At 38.2% G+C, this 19,118-nt stretch overlaps 2 protein-coding genes across 2 annotated transcripts; one reads left to right on the plus strand and one right to left on the minus strand.

Annotated features, from left to right (window-relative positions):
- The first annotated feature begins 1,732 nt into the window (after positions 1 to 1,732).
- On the plus strand, positions 1,733 to 5,957 carry rps10 (ribosomal protein S10). The gene is made up of 6 exons (XM_022761464.1): positions 1,733 to 1,783; positions 2,227 to 2,376; positions 3,601 to 3,775; positions 4,734 to 4,811; positions 5,511 to 5,566; positions 5,872 to 5,957. The coding sequence occupies exons 2-6, from the start codon at positions 2,227 to 2,229 to the stop codon at positions 5,911 to 5,913; spliced, it is 501 nt and encodes a 166-aa protein (XP_022617185.1). The 5' UTR covers positions 1,733 to 1,783; the 3' UTR covers positions 5,914 to 5,957.
- Positions 5,958 to 11,561: 5,604 nt separating this feature from the next.
- On the minus strand, positions 11,562 to 18,352 carry nudt3 (nudix hydrolase 3). The gene is made up of 5 exons (XM_022761442.1): positions 18,096 to 18,352; positions 16,557 to 16,667; positions 13,566 to 13,610; positions 13,373 to 13,457; positions 11,562 to 13,058 (listed from the first exon to the last, which is right to left on the minus strand). Exons 1-5 carry the CDS (start codon positions 18,192 to 18,194, stop codon positions 12,862 to 12,864), a joined length of 537 nt encoding a protein of 178 aa, XP_022617163.1. The 5' UTR covers positions 18,195 to 18,352; the 3' UTR covers positions 11,562 to 12,861.
- Positions 18,353 to 19,118: the final 766 nt, after the last annotated feature.

Genomic DNA, 19,118 nt, shown 5'->3' on the forward strand with positions numbered 1-19,118 from the left:
CAATCAAATTATCATGCACCATTATTGTTAGTTATTCCCAGACCCTTCAGCCTTAATATATAAAAATATGAAAATTAAAAGTAAAAATCTTGAAAGTTGTTCAGTGAAATTGTTACTGAAATAAAAGTATATAGGCTTAGTATCTTTGCAGAAAGAATGGCCCCTTTGAGTGGAGTAACATGGGCAATATTTGCCTTTTAATTGTACTGGAGTAGATGTAAAGAGAAATGGAATTACTTAAAGTAGGCGTACAAGAAAGTACTTGGAGGCTACATTACTCCAGATTTCATCCAAGGTATTGATAATTTTGTAGAGCTACATTGACCAATTATATGCTTTTATTTTGACATTCACCACACAGTGGTATTTTTCCAACTGCTTATGTAAATTGACATAACACATGACCAATGAAGACTATTTTAAAAATTGTTTAAAAAAACTCACTATAACTTAAAAATGTGTTATGTATAAATACAGTGGTGGAATGTAATTACTGAACAGAAAATTAATCTGCAACTGTTTTGATAATGGAATATTTGTTTTAGTTTTTCATGCAAGAATGTCAAATATTTGCCAAGAATTTGATGCTTTTTTTTGTCCCAAATGAGTGTAAACTGAATATCTCGGGTTTTTGGACTGCTGCTTGAACAATACAAGATGTCCCCTTGATGAAACAAATAATAATAATAAAAAAATCAGCAGATTAATTGATAATGAAAATAAATGACGATAGCAGCCCCAATTTCGGTTACAAAACTAGTTGACAAAACAAGATGTTTGAATGTGTCACTCTGGGTAATTGTAATGTGCATCTCTGACTGAGTTTTACAAACCAAACAATCAATTAATCAGATTAATCCATTATAAAAGTATTTAGTAGTTATTAGTATGTAAAATAATTAAAAGAAAGCTTCACCGTAAGAGTAAAATACTGTTTATACATGTATGAATAATATAATAATCTGATGATGTAATATAAAATTTAATATATATAATATATAAGCCATTTTCTACACTGGCTCCTTTCAAGTACATTTTACTTTTACTCAATTAAAAGTTTGACTGCATGGTTTTTACTTGTAATGGAGTATTTTTACAGTTTCATATTTGTACTTTATTTCAGTGAAGGATCTGAATATTTCTGAATCTTAATACTGGCTAAATAAGTGTAGTTTATCTATTTACAGTATTACTATAGTACTAGCCTATCGGTAGTTAATTGATGCTCATAAACCCAACATAACTTCTTACATTACATTGTAAACAAAGAACTTTGAGTTCTGCCCCAGACTCTACTAATGAAATCTTCCACAATAATATTCCTCTCTTTAAACACTCCTAACACTATTTCTTATAGTCATTCATACAGATGAACTATGAAGGATGGATGTATGGGTGAAAATTCCTAGATCAAGAGTAGTAAGACTCATAGCTGGTGACAGAAAGTTGTAAGGTTGTAAAGTATTGGGTGCCCAAATTTTTGCACATGCTACAATTAGCCTACTGTTTAATTTTATTTTCTATTTTTTAAATTCATGAAATACAAAGTAACAGTGTATTAAAATTTCTGTTTTCTGCCAAATCAACAAAAAAAAGAGAGTAATTTGCCCCAAACTTGCTCCCAAACATACTATCCTATAGGCCTATGTAGAATCACCGACCAGGTGTACCCTCCACACCGGTAGGGGGCAGCACCACCGCAGCCGGCCCCGGCCGAGGGGATAAACCTTCCCGATCAACGACAGTCTTTCCTTCCGGCTCCGGTCCCTTAACAAGTGGAAAGGTAAAGACAGACCCGGCGTTTTAATCTCAATAAATCTTACACATCTCACGATCTAAAATACAATAATATGTAATGTTCGAGTGTCCTTTATATTGCAATGGAAGACGTGAACGTATTTTGGGCTTAAACGTTTTACAATAGTGGATATTTAACTTAGAAGTGATGCAGTAACCCTGATCCAATGTTCACAAATGGCTGCCATTTTTCTCGGCTAACGCAGGCCGCCCTCATCAACGCTAACGTTTATAAAAGTGTGCAGCTAGTGATGTGGACACATGTAAACATTTGGAGCGTTTTTTATGTAATTAGACGTCAGTTGGTAAACCCTCTGTTTCTTAGACCGGTCATCAGCGGCTGTAGCTAAGTTGGCTAGCCAGTTAGCATGCTGTCATGGTGGACGCTCCTGATGTGGAAATTAACGCACAACTTCTTACTTGACGCAGATGCTGATGCCCAAGAAGAACCGCATTGCTATCTACGAGCTCCTCTTCAAGGAGGGAGTCATGGTGGCCAAGAAAGATGTCCACTTGGCCAAGCATCCCGAGCTTGCTGACAAGAATGTGCCCAACCTTCATGTGATGAAAGCGATGCAGGTGAGAAACTGAGTGATGAAGATGTTGAAGGCTGAAAATTGACACTGTAAAAGCTTGTGTTTTTCATCAGGCTAAATCAGACTTACTTCTACAGACACTGCTTAGCTGTGACAGGCACATATGTTGTTATATAGTTTATGGATGGTGTGTTCTTTGGAGGGAAAACTAGGAGTTGTAATGTGATTTCACTGATCATTCACTTCCTGGAACAATTTAAGTCCAGACAACTGTTTCTTACCTTTAACTCTGTGTTTAAGACCAGCACGATTTAATGTGTGAGAATTGCAATATCCAAAATACTTTGTTGCTTTAATAGGAAATTGTTAAGTATTAAAGCTTATATAGCAGTGCTTCCCAACTCGGCTGTATCAGCATTAAACACGCACATAAATGTCCAAGTCACAATAGCTGGGATCCTTTTCCAGAAGCCATGATATATATTTATATAACTTATCATTTTTGTATTCAAAAGCACCTGTAAAGTCTAAGTATGGATGTTTCACATCAGCCAAAGTCCATCCTTCAAGGTCATTGAACCCAGTTGTATTATAGTGCTTAAATGTTTTTTTTACAATCACTGCAATCATACAGCCATTTTTAGTCATCTGAAGGTGTGTGTGTGTTTGCATACTGTAAATGGAAGTCTTTTCCCATCTGTATCCATCCCATTTGTTAGGGATGTGTAATTTCAGTTAAATGGATCAGTTTCATTTCAGGACAGAAGACACAAGAGTGCCCTGATGTTAGCAATGCAGTCAAAGATAATGGTTTTCAAGAGTTCAGAACGCGTTGAATAGAAAAGATTTCTGAGAGAATAAATGAGAAACAGCCGATGCACTTCAAGCAAATGGTAATTAAATCGTAAATGTTAAGAACCATGTCTTGCATTGAAGTTCACAGTTAATGTGTAGGGAGAGCCTTGTGACACTTTCATTTAAATTTGTTCAACAGAATCTAATGAGAAGCTCACTTGAAAAATCATGCTGCTCATGTTCTTGATAATGTTATAATAAAATTCAACTGGGCTATGCTTGTTACTGATTTCTAATCTGTTAAAGATTAATTAGACTTTATTTACACATCAGGGAGGGATTCAGCAGGTTCTGACAAGTCTGGGGACCTAAAGCTGTAAAAGACCCCTATGTAGTAGTATCAAAAGGATTTGGTTGGGATGTGTTGTGGCATTAGTTGATATGTGGTAACTGTGATGTGTCTTTTCTTTAGTCCCTGAAGTCCTGTGGGTATGTCAAGGAGCAATTTGCCTGGCGTCATTTTTACTGGTACCTCACCAATGAGGGTATCCAGTACCTGAGAGACTTCCTCCACCTTCCCCCTGAGATCGTGCCCGCCACCCTGCGCCGCCAGACCCGCCCTGAGACCGCAAGGCCCAGGCCCAAGGGTAAGCTTTCTCATATACACGTAATGTGGTTTTGGTTGAACATTGCTCGCTTTTATTAAGTTTGTTTCAACTAGGAGGTGCTGTATTTCTCAAAAGTCAGCGGTAACTGTACTAATGTTATCCTCCAGTGTCACTAGTATACTAATGTGTCTCAGTTTTAGCTTTCAGAGGACATCAAATTAATTGTAGACTGATTGTAAAATTTGGAATCTGACTTAACTAAACCACAAGTCATTATCCATTGATGTAAACCTGCTGACTGGAAGCATACCAAAGAGCTTAACATCATGGAGAGAAAAGGCTGCAGCCATGGCTCAGTGTTGAGCTCAGCAACTCTGATTGTTGATAGTTTCCAGTTGTGCATCAGCTTGAGAAAAAAATGTAATTTGCTATTCCTAGCCACCAGTTGCATCTCAGTGAAAATTTATAAGATACTTATTTAGTAGGACTTGACAAAAATGACAAAAGCCTGACAACGACCCATCCTTGTTAGTTCAAATGTCCATATATGAAATAGTTTTATCTTTAGCTTGTATTGCGTTATCTGAATCTTGACTGTGATTTCATACTTTGTTTGCATGTGGGGATATGTCAACTTGTCTGGCGAGGTCTGTTGTAGTTGTATGCCGAGTGTTCAGTTCACATCTGAAATGTGTGCACTGCTCAAGCTTAGACCTCATTCAGAACAGCTGATATCATTTTATCTAAACATTTAACACTTCGATTAAGTGTAAAATAAAATGTGATTATCTGCTTCAGCAGTTCATTCTGGGATTATTTCCAGAATTCAAATTTTTCCCAGAATGTATTATTCCCAATAAAGCATAATTTCTTCGGGTTGGTTTTGAATATGAATCTGCACATAAAGGACTTAGTCTGTTCCCGTATCTAGCATGCATACAATTAGTGAGACTCCTAAGCTTGAATGTGTTTTTTCACTGATCTTTTCTTTCTGCAGGAATGGAAGGAGAGAGGCCTGCCCGCCTTAACCGTGGGGAGGCTGACAGAGATGCATACAGGAGATCTGCTGCACCCCGTACGTATATTTCAGTAATACTTAGTGGTCTTGTGCTGTGTTGAGCATAATGAGTGGAATTAGATTCTTAAAATGAAGTGACTTGGTAGGTAAATGAAGAAGTAATGATAACTAAGCAACAATTAAATTCCCACTCTCAAGACAGTAAAACAAATGTATATTCAAGGTTGACAACGATGTTCATGAAAGTTTTTATTTGGAGCTTAAATGATTAGTCAATTAATATTTAATCTACACAAAAATCAGCAGTTTTGATGAGTGATTCTTTTGGACATTTTTTGATTCAAAATAGTGGAAAAAATTAACAGTCAGGTTCCTGCTTCTTGAAGGGCAGAATTAACTGACAAATATTATAATTAACTGAATACCCTTTTTTTGGACTTGTAGTCGGACAAAACATTTGAACATGTCACTCTGGACTCTGAGGGTGTGGCATTTCATTGACTAAGTGTTAAATTGGGGAAAAAAAGCAGATAAATCAACAATGAATATAGCTTTTAGTTTCAGGTCTAGTTTTAATGCAATAGGTTGAATTTGTGCCTTTTTTTTTCTTTTCTTTTTTGACATGAAAATAAACATACACTTCATTAACATTGTGTTTATTTTTAAGAGCGTTTAATTTTGCTAATAGTGTTGAAAGTGTTTTTGAAGTTAAATTTATTAAAGTTCTTGGCTGATTTCTTTGTTCTTTTCCATCAGCTGGTGCTGACAAGAAAGCAGAGGCCGGTGCTGGAGCTGCCACAGAGTTCCAGTTTGTAAGTACTTTTCCTTTTTGTATATGTGGATATTCTGTAAAATGTTACATTGGCGACAAACATATTTGGTTTTGAATAATTCTTTATTCTCTTCTGGCAAATGAGCAATGTTTTCTACAGTAATTATTCAACAAAAAATACTCCACATCCCTGCCTGAAAAGTTTGATTATTGGTGCAGTTTACACTGGTTTCAATAAGGAATGTCAGGACGCTAAATTTAGTTTGTATAGTGCAGCTGTAGAACTTTACTCTACTGTTAAACTTAGGTTGATGGATTTATTGACAAAACCTTTCCATGTTGCAGAGGGGTGGCTTCGGACGCGGCAGAGGACAGCAGCCTCAGTAAATTTCACTATCTCTTTGTGTACAATAAAGAAAAATCCAAATACAGCTCAAACGTCTGTTTTGTTAATGGTGATTGTGGTTGCCGGTACATTCTTCTAGCATACATCTTATTTTCATGCTGAGCAAATGGATGTTAATGAACTTCCAATTGATAAAGTCAGGCTAAGGATATACAGTAAATAAGTTCAGGACTTAAGTTTCTTATGAGCATTTTTGCTCTGTTATGTCAAATGGTTTTTACCGCCAAAGAAGAGAAAAGTAAAGTGGTTAATTTCTGAGGTCAAACTGACTGAAATGTTTATTTATAATCATGAGAAATATTTAAGTGTGGAAAAGTTTTCAAATAAGATATCAGTGGGTTTAGTTTTTATGGTCAGTTATTGTCAGTCTGTTGTTCTGAGCTGCAGTGATGAAAGAAGAGTAAAAGCAGCAACACCGTCAAGATTAAAGAATCTTTGTTCAATTAAAATGAAGCTATAATAATTACTGTGCAGCTATTTAGTGTCAAACTCTCCCTCCATTTGATAGGAGCGCTGTTTTAAAACCAGAGCGGACACACAAAGACTGGAACAGCAAAACGAATTCACTGATCTATAAAATCTACTGCTCCATATTTTTTATCCCCTTTAACCCAGAGTTGAACCTGAAGTTACTTTGTTGACTTCAGATACTGCGTTGAAGTACAGGCCTCAGATATAAACGACAAAACATCAAACCGTTTCAAGTTAGTTGAAGTCTTAAAAAGCATTGAATTCAGAAGGTATCAAAGAGTTATATTTAATCTACTAAAGCCTTGGATATATTGTTTTAGCTGTCAGGCAGTAAGGTTACAAAATGTTTCCAAATCTGCTGGCTGTAATGAACTAAAAGAGGGATTGTTTGAACAGTGAATTGTGCTGCACAGTCCTTGTTTGTGTTTCAGTCAGCACCATCAGACCTGCAGCAAACACTGTCACTACTGCTGCTACAGTGGCAAAGAGTCTCGTTGATTTTTGGCAAAAGTGTTATCTTAAAATAATTAATTGGTAATTCCATCCATGTTATGTTACTTCTCTGGGTCCAGTTGACAATTATATCAGTAGGGATTATTGTTATACTGCTAGGAAGTAATAGTGATGTGATGTTAAATAATTCCAGGTCATCTTGCCTCTACTAGTTTTCCGTCAGACTTTACTGTTTTGAGGGCAGTATGATTGCAAAACGTGCATTAAATTGGATTCTGTGTGGGATGAAAAAGGTCTTAGGTCTTAATTTTTGAATTTAACTTGGTATTGGGAGAAAAAGGTTCCTGTGGTTATAGGCACTTACCTTCTAGTTGGATGCATGATCTGGTAAGTCACTTGAAACCTGCCACATGTGTGATTTGGCAGGAAGATTTCACATTTTCACTTGTCATAGGAAAAGCACAGGACCATGGTAGTGTGCAAAACACCAGCACTCTGAAACCAAAGCGGCTAATTGTAATTAGGCTATTAATTATGTTATTCACAACCTTCCTTTTCCTACTGTGAAATGTCAAAATGTCCTCTGTAAAAAGGGGCCTGTGGCACATTTATATGGCGCCAAGCTGCGATCATGATAGGTCAGAAAGGGGGTGGAACTGATAAGTGACTGAAGCCACTTAAAGGTTCTACAGTTACTTGGTTCCCCACAATGGTGCTTTCATTTAAACCATATTAGGACTGTGTGGGCTTGTACTGACTCTCACTGTGCTTTTAACTCTGTTGCACCTGTCACGGTCGGTGAAATCATACTTAAAACATTTTTATTAGTATATTGTTTTTGGTAGCTGCCTAAATTCATCGTGGGTAGAGGTTTAATCAAGCAGAAACAGTGTAAAGACATGCGTGGGTGTGCTTCGAATGTAAAGATCCATTGTACCAGCGGCATCTTAACAAGAAATAGAAGAAAAAAAAATGTATAAATTGATGTGAAGCGTGACTTTAAAAGTACGAGGAACAGCTTTTTAAAGGGAATGAATGTGGACTATTACACAATTCAAATAAAATGACATATGCCACTTTTGTGACTGCTTTCAATGTGAAAGAACACCACTTAGCAGTGTCCCAATTCTAAACAGGTTTTGAGTTTGTCATGTGTAGACATCAGAGAAATGACAAAACATATACTCTTTATACAAAGGCCTGAACTATTGAGTGAGATGGTGATGTGTAATATTGTCCCTATATGCAATTCACAAAGGAAATGGATGCAGTCTTCCAAAATCATACAACTTACCCGTTGTATAGACTATCCTGGTAGTACATGGTTTGCTGTTAGTATAAAAGAAATAAAATTAATCTTAATTAACTGTTTTGTACGAGCATGAAATGATGCTTGTGCCATCAAACTGCAACTTCAGAATTCAACTGTTTTCCAAAAAATGTAATGTATTTAGTTGAATTCTGATGTTTTTCTGGAGTTCGTCCACCACCATCCACAATTCATTTAAATTTTTTCCAGCTGTGAGCAGCAGTTCCTCCACTTCCTTTGTGCACTGCATTGTGGAAGAACAGTGTGGATCAACAGCACACAAATGATTTCAGTTCACATACTTAGTTGTTAGTTGCAACCCTGTAGATGCTGTTCATGTGTGTAGTGTGGAACTGGGACACAGCAATTGAAGAGAAGACTCCAACAATTTAAAACTTTGTATATGAAAACAGAAAGCAGGTAACCCAAGTTCAATCAGCATCTGTGAGATTTAAATTAATCCTCTTCTCTACATCAAACTGTATTTGTGCGACAAAGGAGTACTGACTGATTGTACAAACAACACTAACTGTTACAGACATGGACACAAACACAGACACTGGCCTGAATGTGAAATACTGGTGTTTATTTGTTGGCACATTTATATTACAATCTTCAGTCTTCTCGCACTGGTTTTATTCCACAGTCCCAAATGACAAAAGAGGAAAAGAAAATTCCAGTGACACATACACCTTGGAGAACACAATTACGACTGTCACTTCAAGGCTGAGGTCAACAGCTACAAGTGCACGTGTTTAGTTTGTTATTCAACTGCAAGTATTTTAGGGGCAATCTTTTTAAATCAATTGACATATTCTTTTTTTTTTTTTTTTTAAGTCATTCAGTTGATAAAATAGTCTCATGCTAAAGGAAACTGAATGTTACAATCCTCAGTTGTTTAGTGATGTGCTTTTAATATAATTTTTTTTTTGCTTTGTCCACAAGATGGGGCCAGCTAATTGACATGGAAATACATATTTAAACCGTCAACTTTAAATTAAAAGGAAGCGACTTCATCTGAATCTCCCAACTGTACTTTCACTAATCAATCCTCTGTTTTGCCCAAAGTTCAGAAGCTTCAACATCGTACAAAAGAGCCAATTACAACGGCAGAAACCCCCAGGTAGAAAGGGTATTTGTGTTTGCTCCATCTTAACTCCACATAACCATAATCCATTTATGTCGAGATATTTATTTCATAAAATCCCTCCTGAACTCCAGCCTAAATTACTCTAATTATGACAGAGCCTGAATTTTGAATTACAAGGGAGTTGTTCAAAAAAGAGAAAAGGACACTAAACCTTATTGACCAAAGCCACAGTGCGTCCTCTGGCTGTTAGGGTGCTGTGTTAGCTATATACAAGAAATTAGCTTGTCAACAACACGACCGATTAAAGAAAAAACAGGAAAAAAATATGGACAAAAAACAAGTGGTCATTAATAATTAAGTCACTGGCTGTTACTTTTGGAAATCCTCCTCACATTCATTTTGACAGTACCTGTCACCAACATCAAACCACCGAGAGTGAGTTAAATCATTGCCAATTACCCAGGGTTGAGTTAAGCTTTTACGCCATATACAGGTTCATCCCCTTAACATCTCGTTGCACATTTAGATGAAGACTAAAAGCTCTAATCAACACAAGATCTTATAGGAAGTTCCAGGTAGGGCATCATAAAGCAAGACTTTAGCCACCACACCTTTCAGATACACAGCAGTAAAACCAGGTCAAAGTCTCAAATTGTTCTAAAGGAGACTTTAGACTTCTTTCATTGTTAGTCGTTCAGAAAAACGTCTGAATTCCTGAATTATCAAAGGCCAATATGAGGAGTCTGTGTAAAGCTTGATTTGCTGAGACAGTGATGCCCCCTTCAACACTGAATGGGAGAAAAGACAAAGAAAGACAGTTACCACTAATTGACAACCACTGCTGTCACTGTAACAAGCCTTCCTATCTCTTTTTGACGTTAGCATTTGTTCCACTAGCTTTCGGTTCTCAATGTAATTTCCCACAAAGGGTTTCTCATCAGTTTTTGAATCATGCTACTGGAGTTTTCTGTACATATTCAAAGTTAAATGGGCATTTACTGGAAAGTAAACATTGAGCATAGCCATAGACACATGATCATCACCTCATCAGAACTGCAGTTTTTGAGTGCTGACAAGCTAAACATTTATTGATCTTTATTAAAATGATCAGGTGCTAAACGTTTTAAATAAATGCTGTTTTTTATTTTGTTTTAAAGCAGCTATAATGCATATTTTCATATTAATGTTCTACTTGTATATGACAGGTTGTTCATTTTGAAGAATGTGCAGAGAATTAGCATTCACTGTTTTGATTTTACACCCCAATATTCATTGTTTTGGTTCATTCTCACTGCTCTAATAGCATGGTCAGCTTCAGTAGGCAGCTGTTTTCAGTTAAGAATCAACACAAAACAATTGTAAGCTACCTGCCTAGCATGAAATGGCAGACACTGGTGAGCATAGTGGAGCATTTAGCAGCTAAAAGAGCCAGATTCTTCCCTCAAGGTTTGGTGGAGACCAAAATGGAGCTAAAAAAAAGATTAAATATTGGACTTTAATTCAACAACTCCAAATGAAAGCTAATGTCTCTCAGAAACTGCTGGATGTGTAAATAGGGAATTCTTTACCAACAATTTAGCCATGTTACTGAAAAGGTGATGTCATCGTGTTTACAGCTTGTTTCAATACCCCCAAGTGTCTAAAAAAAGTTATTTATTATTTATTGCTGGTTTAAATATAGAAAGAAAATCAGTTTGATGTTTGAGCTTTTAAGAAAGTAACGCTCTCAGGGAAATATACCGACACTGGTGGAACAGCTGCTAGCTTGAAAAAAGCTTAAAGGCCTACAGACTGCTAAACTAAATAGTTGTTTGGAAAGTCAGACTGTAGTTGTACTTCATTTTATAGCTTTGCCAAAGATAAGGAAAAAAACAGTAACCTCTTACTGTTACAAATTTGTTTTGGTCTTGGAAAAAAAAAAAAAAAAGGATTGAGAATATCCGATTATAAATAGGCTCTTCGCTCTTACCCACAATCACAGCAACATTCCTTGTTCTTTAACCTCAGATGTACTCTATACTATCTCAAGAGAAAATTCCCAACAGCTCCAAAACCTACACAATGAGTTCAATCAGCTCTTCCAGCCTCAGTTGACATGTAGCACTCACAGATGTGTAAGATGTGTTTTGTCATTTGTACTCTTACCTTTGATCTATACAGAAATAAACAATTTACAATAAAAACCTCTTACATGCTATCTACAGCGCCTCCAGTTTCACAGTATTGAGCCAGCTGCCTCCCGCCACAGAGGCCAAGTGACGCAGCTCGGCCGAAGAGACTTTTGCCAGACGTTAGAGAAAAAAAAAAAAAAAAGAAGGAAAAAAAAAAAGAAAACAACAAAAACTAGTATCCAAAAGCATTTTACATGTTAAAAACGAGGTCTCAAACTGTACAAGGCTTGTTTGTTCTGCATCTTGCCAAAGACAGCATTATAGATTCCATTACTTTCAATGTCAAGCAGGTGTTTTGAGTGTTTTTGGGGATGCAGATTAAATACTAAAGAAAGAAGGGTAAAAAAAAAAAATGACCATAATGAAACGTGCCCACTAAAGTCACATGTGCTATTTTACGAACACAATGTAAACAATTGCTTTTAACCAAACTGAATGTGAGGAGTAAAATACAGAAATTGGTTTTAATAACTTAAGTGATATGTGCTGCATTTTGAAATTACAAGTCCATGATTTTGAAACATACTACTTCTAACCTCTCAGTATGTGGAGGAAGCATTTTAAAAAAAAGAAAACAAACGGGATTAAAAGGAGGTAAAGACACTGAGGAGAAAGGTGGTTCATTTTACATTGTGTGTTGACATTCTTCTGCTCTCTGTACAGTATTTATTCTCTGTTTGAGAGTGAAACTTGTAGTGCTTGGCTAGTTTCCCAAAAAAGAGAGAACACACTTGACACTTGAAATTGAAAGACTACTGAGGGGCCATATCCTTCTGATAAAAGAGACATCACAATATCTACGATAAGGAGCAAAATAAAGAGAATCCAAAGACCTTACTACAAGTCTGTTGCACAGTCAGCATCAGGTCACTCGAGCGAGTGTGACGCAACATAACAGTGCTCATGCAACACAAGTCACTTCCCACAATTCTGTTCATTCAGATACAGACAGCATTTCCTATCCTTATAACAGGGGAGGGACTACACTATTGGGCACATTCATTCACAGAAAAATAAACAAAAAATGGAGGAGACGTTAAAAAGACCACCAAAAGCCTTCAGCTTAAGCACTAAGTATACACTTTTACATTACAACAGTAAAAAGTAGTTCTTGCATTCAATAAACACCACGCTAAGGGCGCGTTAAGGAAAGAGAATGAAAGGAGCGAGGGGACATTTCATGCAGTTGTCAGTAAAAAGAAAAAAAAAAAAAAAGAGGGGTCAAAAATTACATTTACATTTACAAAGTGTTTCAGACTATTCACCCAACACTTGTCATCAAGTCTGTGCCACAGTTCTGGCACAAAGGAGTTGGCAAGGCAAACCATGTTATTGAGACAAAAAAAGAGAAGAGAAGAGAAGAGAAGAGAAATGACACAAGTAAGAGCGCAAGTGGTGGCGAAAGCTCCAGGGGGTGTCAGAGTTATGGTTTTAGTTATCTGATACCCGAGACGGAGCTCTGATTGATGCTGTAGGTAGGGGAGAGGTCCCCACCTATCGTGGTCACCAAAGGTGTTCCGTTACTGGTCAGGCAACTCTCCTGGAGAGCCTCAAAGTAGGTGGCCTGCACAGGCTTGTGACACTGCAACACTTGTATGGCATCGTCTATTTTAAACCATTCCCTTTTTCTCCCTGTTGACAGAACAACACACCATTGTGGAGCAAATTAAGACATGTGAGAGACAACATAAAGAAAAAACAAAAGCATCATGAGTAATAGGTTTTGAATAATTATCAGTGCTATAGACAGCATTGAAGTGAAAATCACAAGGGTGACTACAAAGCTGGTGTTAAAATCTCCCCCAACAAACATACAATAAAATCCCTGAACTATAATATCACTAAGGCCTAGGAAAGGAAAATAAAGCTGCTGACATCATGTGGCTGCCTGAGAACGTTGTCCATATGATCCCCATTTTGACAAGTAAACAAATGTAGTACTTTACCAATGTTGACCGAGTCCTCCCAGTCCTCCAGCACCTCTGTTACAATAAGAACATAGACGTAGGTTCTGTGTTTCCGCTCTTGGTTCTGTGGGGGAAAATTGTCATTTTTTTTTTTTTTTTTTACTTCTCATAAACATGCTGCACAGTATGTTAACATTTGAAGACCAAAAAAAGTCTACAGCAAACAGCTCACCTCAAATACTCCAACTAAGCGACCTAAAGTCCCCTTCACACCGGCCTGTGAAATAAAAAAACAAGCAAATGGTAAAAATGGTAAGCAAGGATTTTTATGAAGTATTTGGGCTTAAGCCAATATAACCACAAAACCACATAGTGGTTATATTGGATTGAATATAACCACATAGTGTTGAGACGGTGTCAGAGTTGTTGATTTAACTTTCTCTAGATCCGATAACTCTCAAGGTATTTCTTGAGGCTGTAGTTTTGCAGTGGATTACATTACATCATAACATTGTTTTTATCCCCTGCAAATTCACTTCATCCAATTCCTGGTTTATGATTACATAATTCTCTCTTCGTTCATGTCACATTTCAGTGACATGAGGTCCAATTTAGACACGGACAGGATAAAATTTGACATTTACATTCACAAAAGTTACCTGGAATTCAGGTTTTTAAACTTGACCAATAATAACTAAAACTACAGGTATAATGATAGTGTAATTTATACTAGGGCTTTATTATTTAATCAATTAATTGATCAAATGTTTGGTCTGCAAAATGAATGAAAAGAGAAAACTAGAGACCATCTTTTGATCACACCAGCCACGACGCCTGTCAACATGTTGACGTTCCGACCCATGAGTACTCAGTAGTTATAACTACATTGTTACATGAGTACTGAGTACAGCGTTGCGGCATGTGTGATCTCATTGCAAGATGGTGTGTAAAGCAGGGGACTGACGGTGTCGTGGATGACAAAAATGCCTGTCACAATTTCCCAGAGGCCATAGTAACATCTTGAAATGTCTAGTTTTTAGATATTTTATCTACAACTAGAAAAAAAACTGGAAAATGCAGCAAATCCTCGCATTTTAGAAACTGAAACTAGCAAATGCCGGTACTGACCAATTAATCAATTATCAAAATATTTGCAGAGGAATTTTATGTCAATCAACTAGTTGATTGAATACTTGCAGTTCCAAACTGTAAAGTTTCATAACACATATAAACATGACTGTTCAGCTATCACTTACTGTCACATACTGACTACTTCTCTAATAGATGCTTCGAGTATCATGACAGATCACGTGAAAAGGTCAGAAACAAAAAACAAAAATATACCCTTTGCTGCCAATTGATGTTATGATCATAAAACCTAAGCCACACAATCCAAATGTCATAACCTTTTTCCGAGAGAGGACACCTTTAACACGTCTCACTGCCTGTTATCTTTGAACATATTCTAATAACAAAAATAATCTACAAGGTCCAAAGTCTTAACTCCCAGAGGTGAATAGTAGGTCAGATTTAGATACAGAGCCAGGCCACTTGCTGACATCTTTGCAGCTTCTTCTTCAGGTTCCAGTTTCAGTCTATAAATAAATGTTGACTCCAAGCACGGCACCATGGACTCAATGTTGTACTCTTCAGGCTTTCGCCTAGATCATATGGAAAAGAACAGGCCCACCCCTAGAAACCCCAAAGATGTGCCAGTGATTAAGTAATAGGCCAAAAGTCAACCTGTATGTTTTTATGATGGGATGGAAAATGTCTCCCAGCTCAGGCATTCGTGTAACTGAAGACTACTGGGCATCATCTTGGAAGAGGATGTACAGCATTGGGGCTGCAGTACAAGTTATGCGATGCTGTTCTGTGTATTCACGGTGCAAGGCTGGGCCGTATGACCACTAAGGATAAGCAGAGGTTGTGAACAGTCAGACAGACAAAGGAACCCTCAGTAACGTTTGGCCTGCTCCTAAGTGCTGTGTATTCACTGTCATCCCTGGCAAGACTCCAAACCAATAAGCATAAGCAATCGCTCACCGCTCATATGGTCATCAGAATAAGCTTGTGAGGATTAGGATATGTCCTGTTACACCACCGTCCAATAAGAGGCTTAGAAAGCCACAGTACATGGTGATGCATTGAGTACCACTCAAAGTCACCACAAAGTTTCTGAATGCAGCCTTTTAGCACTTTTACCAAACTTCAGTAGTGATGTGACATTGCTTTTGACCCTGTAGAAATGTGTTGGCAAGTTACAGCATCCTGGAACCGCCAAAGCGACCTAACAGCAGGAGCCAGGATAAGAGATGATATCAGCATCCATCAGTGTGATGGATCACACACAGAATAGGCTTTATATGGTCAGTGACCCGCCAAGAGCTGACAGCCGGGTGAGATTCAATGTCTTCAGTGCCCTGTCGCCATTTTGATCAAAATGCCCAAGCAATGAACAGCATGTGCACTGAAGCAACACCAGATTTAAGGGACGGACGTAGGCAGTATAAGCAGGATATTGATTTCCAATGAACTTCAGAACTGTTTACTAATTGCTACACATCCTTCCCAACAAAGATAAACAAAAAAAGCCACATTTGTCCTTCAAGATGCCTCTGTAACAACGCTGCCATTGTAAAAATAGATTGCTCTCCAATGTTGAAAGACTGAACCTCGATTGTTTTCTTTCATTTGCCGTATTTGTAGGATTGGATATTACTGCAGTGGAACCGCTGGGTAGCCAGTGTTCAATCTCAGTGTGACCTCCTTTGACACATAAACACTGCTTTGTAACATGATGCTATGATACAGCTTACATGTTGCTAGGCTCGCTCTCTTTCTGTCCATGCAAACAGGATGACTGCACTGACAAAATGGGCTTTGAGAGAAAGGTATTAGGCCCAGTGTTAAATACAGACATGATTTAATAGAAATGAAATACAATACATCTCATGAGCCTATACTCAAACTAATTTGCCACGCTGTAAATGGAAATCCATTCTTAGAACAATATTCCTGGCTATGAACTAAGTCTAGATAGGCATGTTTCACATGTTTTCCATGTTTCGAATACAAGGGTCAAGTAAGGTTTGCAGGTGCACAGTCTACACTGGAATGCTTATCTGACATCAGTCAATTACAAAGGCAAAAAAAGAAAAGGCGCACACAATATAGACTTGAGTTTGATATGACAATTGTGAAAAATATTTTAAAAACCAACCTCTTCACACACTTCGCGAGCTGCAGCAACATTGGGCTCTTCCTCCGGCTCCATTCCCCCTCCAGGAACTATCCACTTGTCAGGATGTCGACTACTGCTCACGAGCAGCACCTGCAACGCATCCCATGCAAGACTGGTTAGGCACTACAGTCTAACTCAATGTTGTTTGTTGGCGTGTGTTAACATTACACAAATGTTGCTGTGTGTGCAGATATTTAGTGATCTGTGTTCGCAATTAACAACAGCAGTTGACAACTACCACACAAAAACTATCAAGATTATCACTGAAATGACCTGGAGCTGAGGTATCCAGCTGAATGCTGTGTAAATGCAGTTGACTGCGTGGTTGCAGGCAGATCATGCATATTTTCAATACACAAGGTATGAGTCACAAGAGTTTGCTTCTTTCCACGTAAGTATGGTGAGTCCAAGGTGTCAACAATCAGTTGGGGAAAATCTGAAGCTTGGATTAGTGCCGATATGGTACACTAGTCTCTGGTAAAAGTTTCTAGCTACGTGCTGATAATACTGATGTGTTTCTTGCAATCAACAGCCCATGTTGTTCACAATCCGGCCTCTACCTCCACTAGAATGAGGAATTGGTTTAGTCTCAATTCGTCTCCTCCCTTGGTAAAATGTTTCCACTACAAAGACATCTTTGTGCGTGTTGTTGACTGGACATCAGCTTCCCAAATCGCTTCTGATCTTAAATATCCTTTCACAGACTAGTTTGAGCGGCTTTCATTGGAGATCACACGAAGGTAGAAGCTATGGCTCATTAACAGACATGTTACGTGGTAAAAATGTGTACACAACGATGCAAGTTTGGAGTTTGATATTAAGCCGAGTAGAGGCTCCAAATCTTACCGTTGTGAATTTAAAGTCATAGGGTAAACAACGCAAAACGAATAGTGTTGCAGTCACTACCAGGGCTGTCTTCTGGCGACAGCTAGCACAGCTAATAGCTACATATCAGTCCAATGTTTGGCTAGCAGTACCAGTTGCATTAACGCTAACACTGTTAACACTAACAGTCACTTAGCTTGTCAAATTATCTATAACATAGGCAGATAAACGTCTTAGCCTGTCACTTTAAAAGTCAAAACAATGATTTCCATCGGTCTGGCCGCTCCTAATGATAAAGTCACCACTCGCCACAGCCAGGTCTATGGGCTGTGGTCGTTGGCCGAGAGCCGGCTGCCCACAGCTGCTACACGGCTAGTTAGCAAGCTAACGTTAGCCTTAGCATGCAGCTAGCAGGTTGGCTCAATGTATAACGCTAGGTATAAAAACTAGACGCTACTACCTGCTCAGCTAAAGAGGCTTACATAACACTCAATACGAGCTGAAAACTAAGGTTTAATTCAGAACCTCAGAGGACAAAACCGGATGCTAAGAAAGGGTGAGTCATCGTTTCCATCTGGCATAAAACACAGCTGTGTACATAAATATATCGATTTACAGACAGAAAGTCACTGAAAGCATCTACGGCAACTACTGTTAGCTTGGCCTGCCAGACAGCAACATCACCGGCCTCACCTCCTCCTCGGTCTCGCTCCTGAAGCACAGACAGGCGGCCCGCTTCTTGTAGCCATCCCCGTCGTACGTCCGGGTTTGGTTTGACTTGAGCTTCATCATTTCGGGGGCACAAAAGTTCAAAAGTACAGCTAAGTTTACCACTTATAGAGATGATGGTTATAGACGCAAAGTCCTCCTCCGGGGAACCTCGGCGTTTCACTTAAAAGAAATAACTTCTTCTTCGCTTCATTTTCACAAACCTAGGCACATCTACGGCACGGTCGCCATTACAAGAAGCCGCTACGCCCACGACGTAATTTAACCTTTAATAGCTCGGGGAGCGTAAGAAAATTACCTATCGGCCGTTGAAGAATTGGGACAACGGATCGTGGGGAAAAAACGCAACACCACGCTGTGACTGGAGTGAGCCGGTGAAGGAAACTGGCACTTTTGGCTCCGACTAGCTCTCCACGGCCACTTGTTTGAGGCTGCTATAATTATAAGCTTGTATCACCTTACTTCGAAGAATTAACACGTAACGCTATCCACTTAGTATGCTGTCAAAATTGCAAAATGGGATGCAGGGTTGGTTCATCAATTTCAGCACCGCAGGTAATGGACAGCGCCAGCTTGATCCTCAAAACTGATCCAACAACGTGAACTAAAATGGTAGGCTGGTCTTATATAGGAGTTCATCAGTGCCACAAAGCAGTTTAGAGCTGAAAACAACTTGTTGGTGAATCGGTTTGGCAGTTATTCAATAACTGGCGAATGTTTCAGTAATGTCTCATGAATTAATGCTGATCATTTACTGATTTCAGTTTTTTAAATGTAGTCATTTGAGAGTTTTCTTTGACATGTAAGAGAGAAAACTGAGTCTGTTAATAGCTAGTCAGATAAAACAAGGGATTTGAACACAATTTTCATTGTTTTCTGACATTTTATAGGCAAAACAATCGATCACTTATTGAGAGAACAACCATCAGATTAATCAAGCCTAACTAACGAATAAGACACATGATGATGTGAATACAGCATTAATAG

Source organism: Seriola dumerili, unplaced genomic scaffold (assembly GCF_002260705.1).
Source record: "Seriola dumerili isolate Sdu_G_001 unplaced genomic scaffold, Sdu_1.0 BDQW01000409.1, whole genome shotgun sequence".
NCBI lineage: Eukaryota > Metazoa > Chordata > Actinopteri > Carangiformes > Carangidae > Seriola > Seriola dumerili.

Bases quoted from the DNA above. Each gene is read 5' to 3' on its own strand.
- rps10 (XM_022761464.1), top strand. From the start codon at position 2,227: ATGCTGATGCCCAAGAAGAACCGCATTGCTATCTACGAGCTCCTCTTC. The intron at 2,377-3,600 runs GTGAGAAACTGA...TCTTTTCTTTAG, and splicing joins ATGTGATGAAAGCGATGCAG to TCCCTGAAGTCCTGTGGGTA. The intron at 3,776-4,733 runs GTAAGCTTTCTC...TTCTTTCTGCAG, and splicing joins CGCAAGGCCCAGGCCCAAGG to GAATGGAAGGAGAGAGGCCT.
- nudt3 (XM_022761442.1), bottom strand. From the start codon at position 18,194: ATGATGAAGCTCAAGTCAAACCAAACCCGGACGTACGACGGGGATGGC. The intron at 16,668-18,095 runs GTGAGGCCGGTG...GATGCGTTGCAG, and splicing joins GGAGCGAGACCGAGGAGGAG to GTGCTGCTCGTGAGCAGTAG. The intron at 13,059-13,372 runs GTAAAGTACTAC...TTCTGTCAACAG, and splicing joins GGAGGACTCGGTCAACATTG to GGAGAAAAAGGGAATGGTTT.